This window comes from Corapipo altera, unplaced genomic scaffold (genome assembly GCF_003945725.1).
Source record: "Corapipo altera isolate COAL_440 unplaced genomic scaffold, ASM394572v1 23b, whole genome shotgun sequence".
Classification (NCBI taxonomy): Eukaryota; Metazoa; Chordata; class Aves; order Passeriformes; family Pipridae; genus Corapipo; species Corapipo altera.
Window position 1 is genome coordinate 15,063,476 of NW_020884885.1, and position 18,327 is coordinate 15,081,802.

The following is an 18,327-nucleotide window of genomic DNA, read 5'->3' on the forward strand; positions in this document are numbered from 1 at the left end:
TGAATCATCAGTAAACACCACTGCAGTTTTATTGAAGTGCTGCTATAAACACAGTTGTGAGTTATGTAGCAACAGCTAACAGGTCTGGTTCATGGTTTTGCTGTGACACTGAGGAAACACTGGATTAACAACCAGGCACATCTGAGGCATTTAATTTTAGATTCTGAACTGAAAGTTTTCTATTTGTGATAGCTGTCCCTTCTATATCCATTTTTTAATATCCCACTTGTCCACTGCTAGTCCACTGGCACTGGCAATGCCTCTGCCCAACAGACCCACACCACATCATGAAAGACTTTTAAGAACTAAAAAGAGGGAAAAAATGTAGAAAGAGGTTTGCAGCTTTCCTCCAGTAAGTCAAACCAATTCAAAGTTCCTTGCTTTCCCCCTCCACGAACATCACTTTTACAGACCCCACTAGAGTTAGGTATGGCAAATCCAACAACCCCAGTGACTATACCAAGTGATAACTGCAGTTACACCCCCACCAAAAAACACACAAGACAGGATGCCTTTTCTTGAGGCAATTAATTTTTATCTTTCTTTAAAATAATCATTTCATAGATGTCTGATTCAGCTCTTGGTGCTTCAGCAAACAAAAGGGGCAGAAATTTTTCAAGCATTATTGTCTGTTGAATAGGCCAAGTTATAGAAAATACAGCCTAAACTCGAACAGTTAGCTTGGTCCAGAAGGTAACACAGCAGCCATCATAGAACTAGTAACAAATTTAAGATTTACATTAACCAAGGTAAATATTTCTAATACATTGTAGGCTTTAATAATGTGAACTAACTACTTCATTAAGCACTTTGTGAAAATCAGATATGAGGATTGTGGATATGCTACAGCTTCCCAGAATCAGAACATTTAAAACATAGCAAGCCTTGAGATTCATATATTATAGATTTAATGATCCTTGACAACACACATTCTAGGTTGTTCAGATCTAAGACCTTCCCTACAGGACTGAGAATTAAGTCATTTGTTTTGGTTACTCATTCATGCAATCTTTTGAAAATTTCTTTTCAGGAAACCGAAGTTTGCTTGCCTTGACACATGATAAAAACTTGCTTTTGAAATGCATTCCAGCTTCTTCAGACATTGTTCATGATATTTACGTTCTTTGCACTACATTGCATAGAATTTGAGCTACTTCTTCATTTGAGCTGAGCAAAATCTTTACATACAATAAATTCAGGTTTTTTATTAGTTGCTGTTCTGAAAACACAGAAATACTTATGCAAAGGCTGCAAACTGAAACTTAATAAACCACCAACACTATCAAATCCCCCATCAGCAGTCTACCTAGCAAGAATGTATATAAATGCTAATGTTCTCCAAAACAATACCAACAATTTCAGCCCCATGTCCTTCATTATAAAAACTCAGCTTCACATAACCTACACACCAGGACTGGGATCTGAATGTTCAAAACAAAATGACAGCAAATTGGCAGAAAAATGTTTTGTACTTTCCTCCTTAGTTTATCCTTCATTTCAGGGAAGAATAATTGGATTATTGCATGTTCTGCTTCCTTTCATTCCTAGAATATATAGTGGATCCACCAAGAAAGTTTTAAGGTGTATGGGAAAAAAAAGCCATGTTACATATTAAGCAGCCACCTGTTCATTATGATAATGTATAAGAGCATCAGTAAATCCTGAACAATTAATGATTTTCACTACCTCCGGGAAAAGTAGAGACACACAGATGACCTGCAAGTGTCTCACAGTGTGTCCTAAAGAAGAGACATTTTAGAAATGCTCTCAGAGAAGTGGTCACAGCACCAAGCCTGACAGCAGTTCAAGAAGTATTTAGACAATACTCTCAGGCACATGGTGTGACTCTTGGGGATGGTCCTGTGCATCCACTACATCCACTTATGAGATGTCAACCCAGCATTGGCATTTCACGTACTCTCTCTGATCTATCTCATCATAAAATACTCAACACTATATTGTCTCTTTAAATATACGACTGAACTCTAGATCTAAAGTGAGTTTTAACCATTAATTAATTCTGCATAGACTACTTGCTGCCAGGATAACACAGGATTCCTGTTAATTTATTTAAAATTCCCATAGCAATTTGCTATGGGAAGAATTCATTTCACTTACAGCCATCTGCAGTGAAGACAGGATTAAGAGGACAAGAACCCCTCTGGAAAAGTCCTCTGGTCCAACAAAGTCACTCCACTTTCCCTTTCACTGATGATGGTTGTACCTATCCAACAGTTATCCGAAGGATATAGGTAGTTTCCAGCATTTGACATGTCAACAAAACTAAGGATTTTGTTTCTTTGGGTACACACAATTTCATTTCGCACTTGTATGCCCTTTACGTATCAATCATAAATGTACCCATAACTCCACACATTCATCTGGGAAGTCTTATGCTGGAAACACTACAAAAACAACTGGACAAAGTCCCAGTCTGTAGCATGGCAGTTGATGACATGGCAATTTCAAGTTGCTCTCTGTTGCTTAGTTTCAATTTATACTTCTTGCGCACCTGAAGCAGGTAGTTTCTCAAGAAACTGTCTGTCTCCCAGAGCAGGATAAACCACAAAGTACTTTATATTTGTGGCTTATCCTAAGCCCTTGCATTAACTCAGCATCACTTCGCAAAGAGGTCAGACTCAGTGAAAATGTCAGTTGATGCTTGATTTTCTTACAGGCGAGAAACCTACCTACATATACTATACAGGAAGACAAAGTGATCTCTGAGAAAAGTGTTGTGAAAATGGCAGCAAATTAGTGGCAAAACACCTCACTTGTGTAGATCTGTGCACACAAGAGAAGTGCACCTCGCTTCTCTTTCGCAGTTATCACAAGGGTCCATCTAGCACAGCAGATCTTCAGTGATCACTGAAACAAATGCCAAGCCCAAAGTACTATTTGTGCACAGGGATAGCAAACAGCACATGTGAAATGGTGGGGAGTATTGAAGAGGGAGGGAGGAACCATACAGATACACAAGTATTTTCAAGAGCACTAGAAATTGCACATCCAGCCTGCTCTCTTATTACTTACTAACCTGGTCACCTTACAGCATTGGGAATACCCAGTTTCACCTGGACTCTTTTACTTGCTGGCTCAAACATGATTATTCAATATCATCACTTAAAAATATTCTGATTTCGTTTACCAGAGCATAGTTCCTGTTTCGACTCATGCAGATTCACACACCTTACTGTCTTCATTAAATAGACATCACATATTAAATCAAAGTTAACTTACCAGACAAGATAACTGAGAAAATAATAATAACACAAAAAATGCTTGGAAATTTAATTACCTTTCAGAAGTGCAATGGAATAAGTTAGGAATTATACCGGTTGAATATCTGGCTTGGCACCTAAGAACAGTTCTATTTTTCTTCTTGGCTCAGTGTCTGGGCTACCATTACTTGCCACAAAATATTTAAGCTCAAACATACAGAGTTCAGTTACAGAACTTGAGAAAAATACCTTGGGAAAATGTAAAATGAAACAAAAGGCTGTGTTTTTCTTTCTTTTCAGAACTAAAAAGTCAACATAAATCACTACTGTATCCATTTAAGCATTTAAGCCAAATTAATATTTACCCATGAGCAGGATCCAAAGCTATTGCCCTGGGCTGATCAAGGTCTTGCCAGAAGAGGACTTTCCTAGATGTTCCATTGAGATTAGCTACTTCTATCCTATTGGTTTCTGAATCCGTCCAGTAAAGTTTTTTCCCAATCCAATCACACGCCAGGCCATCCGGGGAAACCAGACCAGAAATGATGACATTCTGTACCACATTCCCGGTTTGGTTAATGTAAGTTTGCTTGATGGCTTCTTCACTCACATCTGTCCAGAAAACGATGCCCTGTGAATACTGGAAGTCAACTGCAGCAGCATCCTCTAAACCACTGACCACCACAGTGGACTCCAGCTTCGTGCCTCCAGCATCCACAAGTCGAACATCCCGCCGGTTGGCAAAAAGCAGAAGGGGAGATGCTACAGAAGAAAAAAACAGAAAAACATGTCAGTATTATTGTCATCTACAGATGTTAAAGCGTTGAGTGTATGTGGCAGAGGAGGATTTGTTTTCCCAGATCATGGGAGCATGGATTACAGAAGAAGTTTCACATAAGTGAAAAATGCACACTATCTAAAAGCCTCTTCCTTCCATGTGTCAGACAAAAGTGTAAAAGTGAGATGGAAGAGCAGGCCCAATTCTTTATCTATAGGACATGAATAGCATCTTCAACACAGTTGGGAGTTCGAACTGAGACTTCTCAACAATACCTTCTGTCAATCCACAAACACACATTTAGAACAAATTAAGTCTTCCTGGTCTAAAAGCTTGGTTCAACCAGTTGAATTAGTAACAACACGCAGAAAGCAGGTTCTGATGCCTTTTAGCAAGGTTCTGATGCCTTTCAGCAACAGGTTGAAAGCTAACAGCACTAGACACAACACCCTGAAATGCTCCTATCAAGTGCCCTCCCAGATGGCAAAAATTGTGACCGAGTTTCAGAACTACTGTCTTCTCTACTGCACCACAATGCAAGAGAAATTCAAGACAGAGTTTGAAGGCAGACAATGATGTGGGTTGTGGAAGTTTGTAGAGACTGCTGTTAGCTGCAAGAGGCAGCCAGAGCAAAAGCACAAAGGTTCTCTAACTTCCCCAACCTCCCCCCAGTTCTTCTAACTCAAGCAGTAGCTGCTGGAGTTCTACACCAGTCAACTGCTGACTCTTAGCTTCATACATAACCATTTCACTGCTTCCAATGTACACTCCGCAGAGGTCCAGTTACTTGCCACTCAACTCAAGGAACAACATACAGAATAGAGCAGCATATAGTATATATTCTATGGTTTCAAGCCTGTTGTATAAATACCTTTAGTTTCAAACTCATGTTATTGTATGTAATATAAGAGAGTTACCTCTTGATATCGTCTTTTAGATTCAATTCCTCCTGCACTTTTAAAGGAAGACAGTTTATACAGGGTCTGAGTTGCAGGTCTGTGATGCTGGCAGCCCTGACAAATGCTATTCTGGCTCTGGCTACATTCTCACTGGAGAGTGTGTGTGCCACTGTACAGGCAAAAGCGAAGTTTATCTTTGACAAAAGCTTATGTTTTTATGTGGAGGCCAAGGACCTCAGTTAGCATCTACAATTCAACTTCAGATGAATTCAAAAACGTATAAAAATTCAGACTTTTTATTATTATTCTGCATGGCCTTTCTTTTTCCCCCAAGTCAGGAAAGAGATTGTTTTATTTTTCTTTTCAGATGAACACTATGCTGATGTAATAAGGAAAATTTAAATCAGCTGGTGGTTTTAGTGAGGATCTTGGACAGCAAAGACAACCAACTGTTATCACTGATGTTTCACTGAAAACATAGTATCTTTGTATTCTACAATATTTAACTCAAGAAAATTTATACAGCTTGAGGAGAATTACTTGTTAAGAAATGAAGTTTCGGGATCCCTCGTATTTCATTTCCTAACATGCCAAGTCCTTCTCTCGGCCATCTTTAAAAACACCAGGAATAGTATCATGAGACCCTGACAGGTTAGTTATTGAAAACAGACGAAAAAGCATCTAGAATGCCAAACACTCGTTTTGTTCTCTGCAACTCATTGGTTCCCCATAACGACGTCTATTTTAAGTGGCACTGTATCAAACCATTTGAACATTTGGAAAGTCTGATGTTAGCAGGTTCTAAGTCACAAATTCTTTGGGGCAGAGAACTTCTCAAGTTATGCACATTGCCTCACAAAACCAGCCCCATATCTGATCAAAGATCAAAACTGTAAAAAGCAAAAAGTCTAGGTAGAAATTTAAAAAAAAAAATTGTCCCAAAAATGTGTTTAGAGGAATATGAATAGATGGGTTTTCATCTGGACATTTCCAAGCTGAAGCCATTATTAATGCTACTACAAAGGAAAAGACAACCTGAAATATCAAGTCCAATCAACAGCAGAGGAACTCAACAGCTTCTTAACTAAAGATCAGACATGAACAATGTCTAATCCAATCAGTATCAACATTATCCCAGCTCCCTTTCCCTTTCAAGGGATTTCTTCCCCACTGATGTACACAGTAGGGCAACAGCATACAGATAACGCATTAACCACCATGTTCTCTGTCACTTCTGTGCTTCAGAGTCGTCCTGATTGAAGTGCAGCTGCATTGTGTTGGCTACGAACACCCAGCAGGGAAATCACACTGCCCTGCTTGTACTTCTGTTAAAATTTTACTGCCCTACACACCCACATAAAGTGATTGATTATTGAGAATGGCCAGACTTTATCCCCTTTAAGAATAAGTAAGTATTCAATTTCCTTTGGAAACAGATAAAAAGAGAAGGCAGAACTTTGATTTTGAAAACTATATTCACTTCTCTGTTCCTCCCCACCAGCCTATTTTATTCAGTCCAAATTTTATAAAAAGTGGTTACAGAACTCTTCTAGACCAATACGGGTTGGGAAGACACCCAAACAAACAAAACAACAACAACAACAACAAAAAGACAACAACTCCAACAAAAAAACGTAACCAAAACAACTAACTGCTTTTCAACACTAATTCTTGCCTGGAATGCTGCTGAAGAAACCATGTGTCTCCCATCTTTGAAAATAAAGCAAAACTCAGAAGAGCAATAAAATGCTCTAATTCCATGGCCTTGCATTTATCACTTCAGGTCAAAATGTGATGGCTCATTAGCAGGCAAAGTTAGCTCTGGTAACTCTGCAGTTTTGACTAAATACAACCCCCAAGATTTCCCAAGAAAAGTTCACAGACTTTTTTAAATTTTCAACTTTCCCAGTTAGTAAGCAGTAAATCTGAAAGAGGCAGCCAAGACAGCAAATGCATTTCTGAAAAGATCAATGCATAGCATTTAGTTTCATAGAATTACTAAAAGCAACAGTTTAGAAATTCAAAGGACACATTCATACTCTATGCAATTACAACCAACAGTATTTTTAAGGCATAAGAATGAGAAAGAAAGCTCAAAAAGCTTGAAAACAAATGGCATTGACCAAAAACTTAGTTGCTGTGCCACTAATAAACCATCCTAGAAATGTAAGATCATCCCACCGATACATGGTGCAAGTTGGTTTATTTTGAATCCTGCATCTATGTAGAATCAACAGTTCATTTTCAAGAACACGAAGTCCACTCTTCTTTCAAATCATGCTGTATTCTCAATTCTGAACTGGGCCTGATGGTCTAGAGAACACTCTTATCCTAGATGCATTTAATTCTTTACTGCAAAACTCTTGGCAAAGCAAACTGGAAGGCCAGTTAACAGTAGTTTCTGAAGAGAAAGATCACAGAATCACAGAATATACAGAGTTGAAAGAAACCCACAATGACCATTGAGTCCAACTCTTAGCCCTGCACAGAAGCATCCCCAAGAGTCACACCAGGTGCCTGAGAATATCATCCAAACACTTCTTGAACTCTGTCAAGCTTGGTGCTGTGACCACTTCCCTGGGAAGCCTGTTCCAGTGCCCAGACACCCTCTGGGTGAAGAACCTTTTCCTAATATCCAGCCTAAACCTCCTCTGACACAACTTCAGGCCACTCCCTCAGGTCCTGTCCCTGGTCACTACAGAGAAGAGATCAGTGCCTGCCCCTCCTCTTCCCCTCATGAGGAAGTTGTGATGAGGTCTCCCCTCAGTCTCCTTTTCTCCAGGCTGAACAGACTAAGTTGAATGGGGGAGACCCAAAAAAACTAGTAATAACTTTGACTATCATTAACCTTCCAATGAGCTTATTTGTTTCACAACAAGAGGAAATATCCCTTACTTGAGAAGGTATTCCATGGTTAGAAAGCTAGGAGACTCAAAGGAATGCTCAGTGTTATGCTCTATTTTGATCAGCAGTACTCCTGACAACTGCAAATTGTTTGAAAAGGGAAACACCAGCTTCTATTTTGAAAAAATAAAAAAACAAACAGTAAAAGGATGCACACTGAATGTGGAGGACAAACTGTTCATATTCAGTCTATTACTGCCCAATTGAAATGACAACATTTTAATGTAGTTTCAAAAAAAATATATTCTTTTTCAGTAAAACTACAAAATTAGAACAGTTCATTTGTCCATAATACGCAATATTTAAAACCTCTCTACACACATGGAGTTCATAATCCTTGGACAAAGCAAAAAAAGAACCTGAAATCTCACAAATTATGAAATAAACTCTAAACAGATAATAGCCTAAACTACAGAAAGTTATAGACTTTCCTCTTGCAGCAATTCTACAATCTTATTTGGATCGTGCAGTACTCAATAAAACCACTTAACTCTAGAAAGACATACTATTTCTATTCAAAACCCCACCAATTTTCCAGTGGTTTTCAGCTAACTGGAAAACACACTCTTGACTTGAAAATGGAGTGAGCTATCTACACACAGGCTTACTGTGCAATAGTGTGAAAACAGAGCTTCTCATCAGTCTGTTAACTGAAGAACAGGAAACACTCCTGATCAGGCTGGGTAGGAATCAAGCAAGGGTTCAATTTCCAGCTTTCAATGCTCATGGGCAAATCTTCCGTTCCTTGTCTGTGGTCAGTTACTAAATTTTAATTGTTTTACTTGCATCAGGAAAGTTGTCTTGTGCAGACACAATGTAAGACTGAAGGATTTGTACACCATAATTTGTACACCATAATTCATTTAGTTGACCGCTATAAACAGAATCAGTTTTAGCACGACTACCATAGTTCCCTTACCATCATCTCTATCACATTCATAAGTGATACAAAAAAGCATTTTTTAATGCACTGAGGCTTAAGACTCCTCTGCACTTCATACATAAAAGCACAGTAATGACCTTTCTTTTTCTCTGCCTTCCATCCATCTCTGTTAAAAACATAAGCTGAAAGAAGTACGGCAAGTCTACTGCCATCTGCCCACCTTTAACTACCTTCCAAAAGAACAAGCTTTCTGATTGCTTCTGAATTCAGTCATTAACTTTCACTATTTTAATTGTACCAATCCCACCTAGAGCATTTAAATTTTTTTAAGTGCTTCAGGGGTACCCATTAGCCCCAGCAAAGTGACATGGAACAAACAACTAAAAAATGCACTACATGATCTTTCTTATTAGTTTCACTAATAGTTTTCTAAAAACCAGTTTGACAGGGCTCACCATACATATTAAGTCTGAGATGATCACGAATGATAATCAACAGTGCATTTGTCATCAGTTGTTGGTTTGTTGCAAAGCTGCAACAGTTCTAAGACAAGCTGAGCAAGAGTTTTAAGAAGTTATATTTATACACTGCTTCATACTTGTTGACATGCCTACATTTTGTCTCTTTCCCCTTAAAGTCAAAATAGAAAGACATGAGAATACTGAGGCATGTGCATGATTTCTACTCTTGAAAGCACCAGAAGCACAGAACAAACACAAACCTTAAGTACAGCACAGGAGAAAAGCCTTACTTAACATTTCTTAAACCAGTTAACTAGGCTAAAGGTCATGGAAAGGTTTAACTGTGCTTTTAAGAAAAGTGACTGAGGATCTTGGGAGCCTGGTGCACAACATAAAATGAAGATCTCATTTTAATAAGCATACAAGCGAAAACAGCCATCCAAAATTACAGTATGTGCACCAACTTATATTTTAAATATTACTTCAATTTTTAATAGGACAATTGCAATGGAGACCTCTGTGGTTAAGCCATCTGTACTGCTGGACAGAGAGAACAGCACAATTCTTGCAGCAGTCGATGTCCTAAACCACAAAAACGCTTATTACCAAGGAGCAAAAACCCCCACACACCCCTGCAACAGGCACACAAGATGGTAAAAAATAAACATGTCAAAACTTTTGCAACCAAGGGTGTACCATCTTATGGAAACTCTAAGACAGGATATGGAGTAAGCATGCATCAGTTTTCTATACTTAAAAATAGCTGCTATGCAGAAACAAGATCACGTAGGTAGGGTCCTAGCAGCTATAAATTAATTGGAGAAACCAGTTCTGCAGCACAAAATGATCCCTCTTGTCCAGCTCTATTCTTTGGAGCATAAGGAGGCTTAGATCTTGGATGTCATAGAATCACAGAATGGTTTGGGTTGGAAGGTTCCTTAAAGATCATCTATTTCTAACCCACCTGCCATGGGTAGGGACACTTTTCAATAAGCTGCTCAAAGCTTCATCCATCATGGCCTTGAACACTTCCAGGGATGCGGCATCCAAAACTTCTCTGGGAAACCTGTTCCCAGTCTCACCACCCTGACAGCAAAGAATTTCATCTTAATATTCAATCTAAAACTCAAACTTCTGTTACCCATACTTGTTCAGAACTAAAGAACAAACACTTTACCTCTCTCCTCAGCCTGTTAGACATCTTGGTTGGTTATAGGAAACACTAACTTGTTTATTGCCTGGTCACACAGCATGTCCACATTGAACTATTCTGAGATTGAATGTAGGAAATTAAGGGCCTCAATGTGGTATGAGTATGCTAGCAAAGTCCACCCCGTTACCCTCTCTTTGCAAAGGTGGTGGGTAGATTGTGAATGAATCCCTTATTGGATTGAGTTTCTATACTGGATCCGGAGATCTGAGTTAGAAATGGATGTTTGTGGGGTGACAGTACTGGGAAGAAAATTGGCAGATGTAGATTCAGTTGTAATTCTACCAGACCACCCTGCTCAAATACTGCTCCTCTTTGCATTGATTCTGCAAAAACAAATACTTGCATTGTTTTTTCAGTGAGAAAATTTCATATTTTAATTAAGGATTCTTTAAAGTACAAACTTGTATTTTGTCTAATACCATAGGATACTAGCTTCAATTCCATTACAGTGTTTACCATATTCAATCCACACCTGGAGCTGTCAGCTGACTCATGACAGTTTTCTTTGCGAGAATTAATATGGCACTCTGCTTGTACTCACAAAAATTGGAAAGAGCCTGTCCACTGAGATTTTTGGTATTTTCTGATTTTAGAATAAGCAGAAGTGGCACTGAAGTAGTCTCTTACGTAGTTTTGCCAAAATGGGTAAGTGCAGAGGCAGTGCTTAAAAACAGGGTGGGGGGATGTGACAGAAAAAAAATACACTTGGATATTTCACATTCTGTGATACAGAGTGCACGACAATAATTTTGCTGTTGTTATTCTAAATGCAATAGGTGTGGATTTCCCCTCACCCCCATGATATGCTCAGTAGAGTTTTAAAACTGCAGAAGAAACTGAAGATTTGTTCTACTTCTGTATAAACTTGTTTAGAAGAATGCAGACAAAAGGGTGACTTCCTTGAACATCTAAACATGACTTTTGCTGCGAATAACAGATCAGGTCAATCCATGAACAGAAAAAACATCTGCAGTGTCCTGTTTTTAGATTCTGGATGTCAACGGGAGCAAGGTTTTTTTCTGGTTTCGTTGGTTGGTTTTTTTTCTTTTTCATTTTGTTTTATTCCTCCTTGGTTTGGCAGACAGCTGTCTGGCCAATAATAGTAGATTACACTGCTATGAGAGTTCCAAACTTTTAATGGATAAAACAGTGGTTCTACATAATTTGGAAAATTTGGCTTGCAAATTTTCTCCAGGACTTGAACAAATACAGGCTTGACAAAGGTATGCTTGTTTCTGACCCGAATTGTTTCCAATTTTTAGTTCCAGTTCCAGATGTTACATTAACTCCAAAAGACACAAATCTTAAGAAAGCTGAAAAAAGATATTTTACTTCTATCTCCACTAAACATACAATCTGTACCCCTGAAAATGTAATATATTTGCAAACTGCAGTAAAAGACTCAGAAATAGCATGTGCTGGCTTCAGCTGCTGGCAAACGTTATTCATTGGAACAGAAGTGTAGTCAAGTCAGATGTGGAAGACTCGAATGTTGGTTCCACAATTGGTGTGGTTTTCTTCTAGTATTTAGGAATAATCCCAAATAAAACAACCTTGTTAAATGGAACCTGCCACATGACACTGAGCTTTAAAGGGTGTGAACTTGGGAGAAGTTGATAGTGCCAAGTTGTAGACAGGACTTCTGATTTTTGTGCAAGTCTCATGACTACGTTTCAGCCAAATATTCAAGACTGAGATTTTATGAGCTTGTTAGGAAGGAGTACAAAAAGAAGATGAGGTGAAAAGAAGTATTTAAGATAACAAAATCTTGAACACTGTGCTTGTATTTATATCACTGATAATAATTTACCTCGCCAAATGCAGCAAATAAACAGAGTAACCTGCTGCAAGCTTTTCAAATCACTGCTTGCTGGAGATGATTCTGCTTTAGCCAAGAACATTGGTCAAACAAAATCAATTCCTTATGGTTCCTTTTGTCTTTCTAAGGTCAATGTTCATCCTGCAAGTTATCTGGAGCAAAAAGGAAGATTTTATGCTCTATTCTTTATTATTATTATTATTATTATTATTATCATCATCATCATCATCTGTTTTTCAGTGGTGCGGGGGAAAAGACATGGCACTTCTCATAATTTAGCTTTATCCCAAACAGCTATTAAAAAAATAGTGGATTTGTTAGAAAAGAAAGTGTGTTCAGGATACTACCATCTTTACTTCCATTTTTTGTCAGAAGTTGGCTATGGGTCAGAAAAAAAATAATCTGACTTGCTTTATTTTTAAGTTAAAATTATTATAGTATATTGCAAACTGAGTTGAAGAATCAACTCTTCCAAGGTCTGGAGGGAACTGCTAATTAAAGAGGTGTCACAATGTCATTTAATACAGTTGTTTTGATAAACTCATTTAATGTGCCTCTGGTGATCAGTGTAATGGAATAGGATCCTATGCTCTTTGGGGCATGCCTGCACTCTGCTGTTAATGCAAATTAATGCCAGCATTATCTTCAGTGGCATTGCTGTACACACACTTGCAAAGCGCATGGTTAGCTTGAATTGATCTGAGTAATGCAGGTAAGTGAATATTGCTCATTAACTGATTATATTCTTGCTTTACAGGGTAGATCACATTCTATTACCATTTATCTGGCAGCCATCATCTGCAACTGTGACACGTTTATCCCTGAGTCCAAATATTCTTGCTAAGGTCTTCCTAGAGATTGTATTTACTTCAACACTGAGTCCCAAGGACTATTAGTACCAAACTAAGACTTGGTAGTATGTAACTTGGACAGAAGAGCTCGAGTGTTTTGTCCATGAAATTATTTTCCCTTTAAACTGGAGATGCATGTGGCTTGCTCATAATTCTGCTGTATTGCAAATTAGAGAAGATTATAAACTGGTAAAAATTGATTGTTCTGTTAGACCTAAGTACAAATGGTCCCTAATAAAGAGCAATAAAGTACAAATGCTAGCTCAGATGAAGAAACACAAAATAATCATCTCTTATTTGTCCCTTCATAACACGGAATTTAAGGACATTTCCACAAAACACAATTGTTAGCTCAAATCCTCCAGAACAGAAGAGTCTCCACATTTGAGTTGTATTGACAATATTTAAAAGAAAGCAGGTTGCAACAGTCTTATGTACTTAAATTTATAGACTGGCAGTGCGTGTGTGCAAGATGGGAAACATTTTGAAATTCAGCCCTGGAATGTCCCATTTGCTCTTTGGAAAAGGTTTTGAGTGTCAATAATTATTTAAAAATGAAGAAAATCTCAGCACAGACTGAAATTTGGAGCCTTAAAAGAAGTTAAATAGGAGCTGTTTAACATTTCTTATTCTGTTGTTTTTGCAGATAATTACTGTTCTGTATCACCTCAAGATTATTAACTGGTCACTCTTCTCAGTGTCTGTTGAATTCTGGTGTTTGCAGAATTGTGTGCCATGTATATGATAGTGTGATATGTAATCAAGGATAAAGATCCCAAAAAGGAGACTAAAAACAACGTTCAAGAAGTGGTGGTCCTCTGCACTGAGGGAAGGCTATAAAACTGCAGAAGGAGGAGCAGCTGGAGGGGTTCCCCAAGATCCCAGGGCAATGCAGGGTACAGTACATACACTCCCGACAAACCCAGTATTCCAGATCAAACCATAAACTCTGCGCGAATTGAACTCCAGCTACGTTGTGTTAGGAGGGATCTTGATTTAAATATGCCCTTCGTATTGGGCTGGGTCAGATGTGTTTTGTTCTACTGTGTGTTTGAATTGGCTGCCCATTCCTGCCCATCCCCAGCAGTATGTTACTCCCCATCCCCCAGTCTCCTACTACATCACAGATGTTTCCGTGTCTTGAAATCTGCCAGTTCGACTGCTGGTACAGTTTCTTTTCTTCAGCTGATCCTGTCAAAAGGATCTTGGTTTAAAAAGGCACAGATTTAAAAAAAGCACTAAGGCAATTTCTTTGCCCAGCTCAGCTGCAGACAGAATGTTGTCTAACTGCAGACCTGCAGAGCACCATCTCTGTGCTGCTGTGTCTTGTACACAACAGTGCTCAGGGGAAGGAACTTCAGAGGTGGTTTTGCGCTTATGAAAAATAATACAGTGGCACGCACAGGTTTGCTTTACTCATATGCTTTAAGTATAAACCTAGCCATGCACAAACTCCCAAACTTAAGATTTTGAAATATTTTCATGTGGAGCTACAACAAATTGTTAGCTACCTTTTATTTTTCAAGTTAGGCTTATTTACCTCTTTACATTTTCATGTGAGTCTCAATAACATCCCACCAGCATAAGAAATTAACTGTTTGCAATGCATATGCAAGAGAAGCTGTCACAACATTGTCAAATCCTCTCATTTTACAGAACCACAAAGTAGGAGTGGTTCTAGAAAAGTATGGTGTACCTCAACTTCAACAGTAAGCTGAAGAATAAAGACAATTATTCTTTTCTTCCCAGTGCACTCCAAGATTAATTCTTCCTTTTTCTTCTACACGTGGTTTCCCCACCTGTATAAACAGCCAAGCCTAATTATTGTTTTAACCCAACACATATCTGCCTTTCCCAAACAATAAAGGAAGTAAATGTCTAAAAAAACCTGAAGTCCATCATAAAAGGGGGGCAAAATCAGAATCTCCCTGCAAAGGAACTACATGGAGGAAAAAAATCAAACATCACAAAGTACACAACACAAACTGTCATCATTCATATTATGGAAACACCTACAAGTAAGAATTGAAATTCGCGCCCTGAAATACTCAATAGGGACACATTGTGAAGGATTGTTACAGCTGAAAAACTTGCTGTCTAGAAATACAAGGCAAAGACTGAAAGGTAGGCCACAGAGGACTGAGGGTCATGCAGTCCATGGCACAGCCAAGACAAGAGCCCAGTGTGCTAAGCAGAACCCTAGTAGAACCATAACTACTGTTTCTTTCCAGACGGAGTAACTTACATCTTTTTCATACCATCAAGCTACCTCACAGTTCTTTTTTTAAAAAAGGCATAGGTTTTACCATAATGGACAGCTTAGGAATGATCTCAGCCACCCCAAATCTCCCATTCCTTTGGCAGCCTAGACAAGGTGTACTGCAAATAAGAAACTGGACTTTGGATAAACAACACATCCAGGGAAGTATAACTAAATGCTTTTTTGTCCAAATCCTATCCTTTATTTCTGCAGAAGGAAGTGCACAAGCTATTAGTACACAAGGAAGCAATATCATGGAAGACAGAACAAAGTGCACTTGTTTATACTAAAACAAAACTAACTCAAGCAACATGTGGCCACAAGTGACCTGATCATCCTGTTTCATGCACCGTATCCTCTTTCTCCACCCTTCATTTGCACTATCTGGCTGTGCCTTCATTGCTAAAGAGAAAGATGTAATTATCACATTGAGACAGCTATTTCAATACTAAAATGCCAGAACAGAATTGGAAGCTTTTACATCAAGTAGAAAGTCAGTGTCTTTATTTCACTCCTCCACCTGAGATTTCATCAGCTGCACAGAGTTGCACTGACTCTATCAGGAATTTTACATCAAGATTGCAGTATCAATCTAATAATTACACCTGTTTCAGCAACAAAGACATGACCCAGGACTTTCGCAGCATTATCTTTTCTCTCTTGGCATCTGGAAAACATCCAGGGCATTTCAGATGAAGGATATTCCAAACAAATATTTGAACCACATGCAATAGTTGAGAAAAATGAATAAATACTGCCATCCTTCAGAAGCCAGACTGGGAGTCTGAGGCAGAATACACTTAATACACTCACCACTGCCTCTCATATAACACATTCATAGCTGGACTAAGTATCAGTGCCATGTGTCTGCTCTCTGGTAAAAGCCTTATAAGCACAGTAAGCTTATTACAACCAGTTTTTACACCTCTTCTATTTCCAGTTGTTGCAGACTGCTTCAGAGTTTAAATGCCCTGGATCCTACCCTCCCTATTAAACACGTGCATATTTTTTTACTTATTAAAAACACTGCAAAGTACAACTGTTAATACAAAAACCTATGAGCCTAAAGCCACATTTCCAATGCAGAAATGTGACAAGCATGGCACATTCAACATGCCAGACACTTGCACACTGTCAGCAAGTAACAACTGCATTTTAACTTTCTATAACTAAGACCCTGCAGTAGACTGTTAATAAAGACGAAATACATGCAAGAAATGACCACGTGCATTTAAGTAACTCCCTCCAGATATGAATGACAATGATTAAACACAAAAGTAGACATCTACCCTCTTATAACACAACAGAGGATTATGAACCAACCCATTTTAACCCACAGATTTACATGCTAACAAGAAGGGCTGTTTTTCCTACATACTAAAGATGGAAGACTTGTTTGAAAATATAGTATGCCCCAAATGTAAGCCTTATGTGAATAATTTCAAAAACAAACTGTAGACACCTTATATTTCATTTATGAAATGCAAGAAAATTGAACGTATTGCCTGCATCCACCTAACCTTTGAAGCACTGTCTGAAAGAGAAGGCTGAACAATCAGAATATTGTTAAGAGAGGAAAAACCTACCTTCTCTAAAAACTAGATGTAAACTAGACCACAAAAGCACTTGCTTTTTATGAAAAACAGCTTTCTCCTCCAAAACAAGCAAAAAAGTGTCTACCAACAAAACCAACGACAACAATAACACCCAAATTCACACCAAACAAGCACTAACTTGTTGACAAAAGCCTTCACTTCTAAGCTAATTGTAGGCAGCTCCTGTAACTAAATAATTGCTCAAAACCTTCATGTTCTCCTTACAGAAAGTGCTGCAATATTACAATAAAAGCAGTACAAAGTGGAAATAGGTAAGTCCTTCATCAAGCTCATCCAGTGCAGAAACAATGCAAATTAAAATGAAAACTTTAATGAAAAGGCAATCTAAAATCCAGAACTCCCTGTTCATGTCAGTCCTCTGTTAATTACCATGAGCAATATGGGTCAACCTTGATACCAACAGACTTCACCTGGGTGACAGAAAATAACTCACTTTTGAGGACAGTTCGGGGGGTTTTGTCTCTTTTGCTGTGACCAATACCTGCAGTGTAGAGCAGTATTGTGCAATACACGTTATCTCAGCAGGAATGAGATTCAAAACCACCAACTTATTTTAAAAAAGTCACTGAGGGGCCAGTAACTAGAAGGCATTATCCTCCATCCACTGCTTTGCATCAAGAAGCTCTGAAGTGAGAAGATGTGCTTTATTTACCGTGTTATCAACATGTGAGAAACATCAACTTTCTTAAGTTTAACTTGGAGGGAGTTAGGGCATCTAAAACCCCTCAAGAATGTGCTTTGCTGATAATAGCATTAAGTTGTTTCCTTTATAAAACCTTAGAATGCAGAGCATGTAGATAGAGAGATAGATAGAGAGATAGATAGACTGATAGATAGACTAACATATATACAGACATGCTTAATGAGGTAAAGAGAGTTGACATCAAATGACACCAAACATTTCTAAAGGCTACTTAAGCTGAAACTTTCAAAAACTTCAGCTCATTGTCCAAGGACACTACAACATCAAAGGAGAAAACATCCATGACTCTGGAGAACAGTTAATCCATACAATTAACCCTCTTTCACATCACATCACATCACACTATAAATGCGAACACATGCTCCATTTCTGCATTGCTCAGAAGATTCTTCAAGATGCTATTCTTGTCTCTAATGAGGTGCAGCGCAAACAATTAAAGCCTAGCAAAAATAACACACTGAGTTTAGATTTTTTTAATTAAAAAAACAAACAACAAAAAACAAACAACATGAAGAATCATCACATCACAGGCTGTGCAACATGGAAACGTGACATTACCCTTCCTTCAAAGTTTAATATGTTAGGATCATCAAATACTTGATCTTTCAGTATCACAGTTTTATTGAGCTAGAGAAAAATTGATTTAAATCATATTTTATCCTCTATCATAGACCAGCTTCTCTCCTTCTCCTCTCTGATACAGGTATTTATTAATAAAA

General features: G+C 38.2%; 1 protein-coding gene across 1 annotated transcript in view; it reads right to left on the minus strand.

The window, feature by feature from the left end:
- LRP5 (LDL receptor related protein 5) overlaps nt 1-18,327 on the minus strand; it is a 137,435-nt gene that overhangs the window by 103,211 nt on the left and 15,897 nt on the right. Inside the window, exon 2 of the mRNA XM_027642140.1 lies at nt 3,587-3,983. Within this exon, the coding sequence (XP_027497941.1) occupies nt 3,587-3,983 (397 nt within the window). The remainder of the gene's footprint in view (nt 1-3,586; nt 3,984-18,327) is intronic.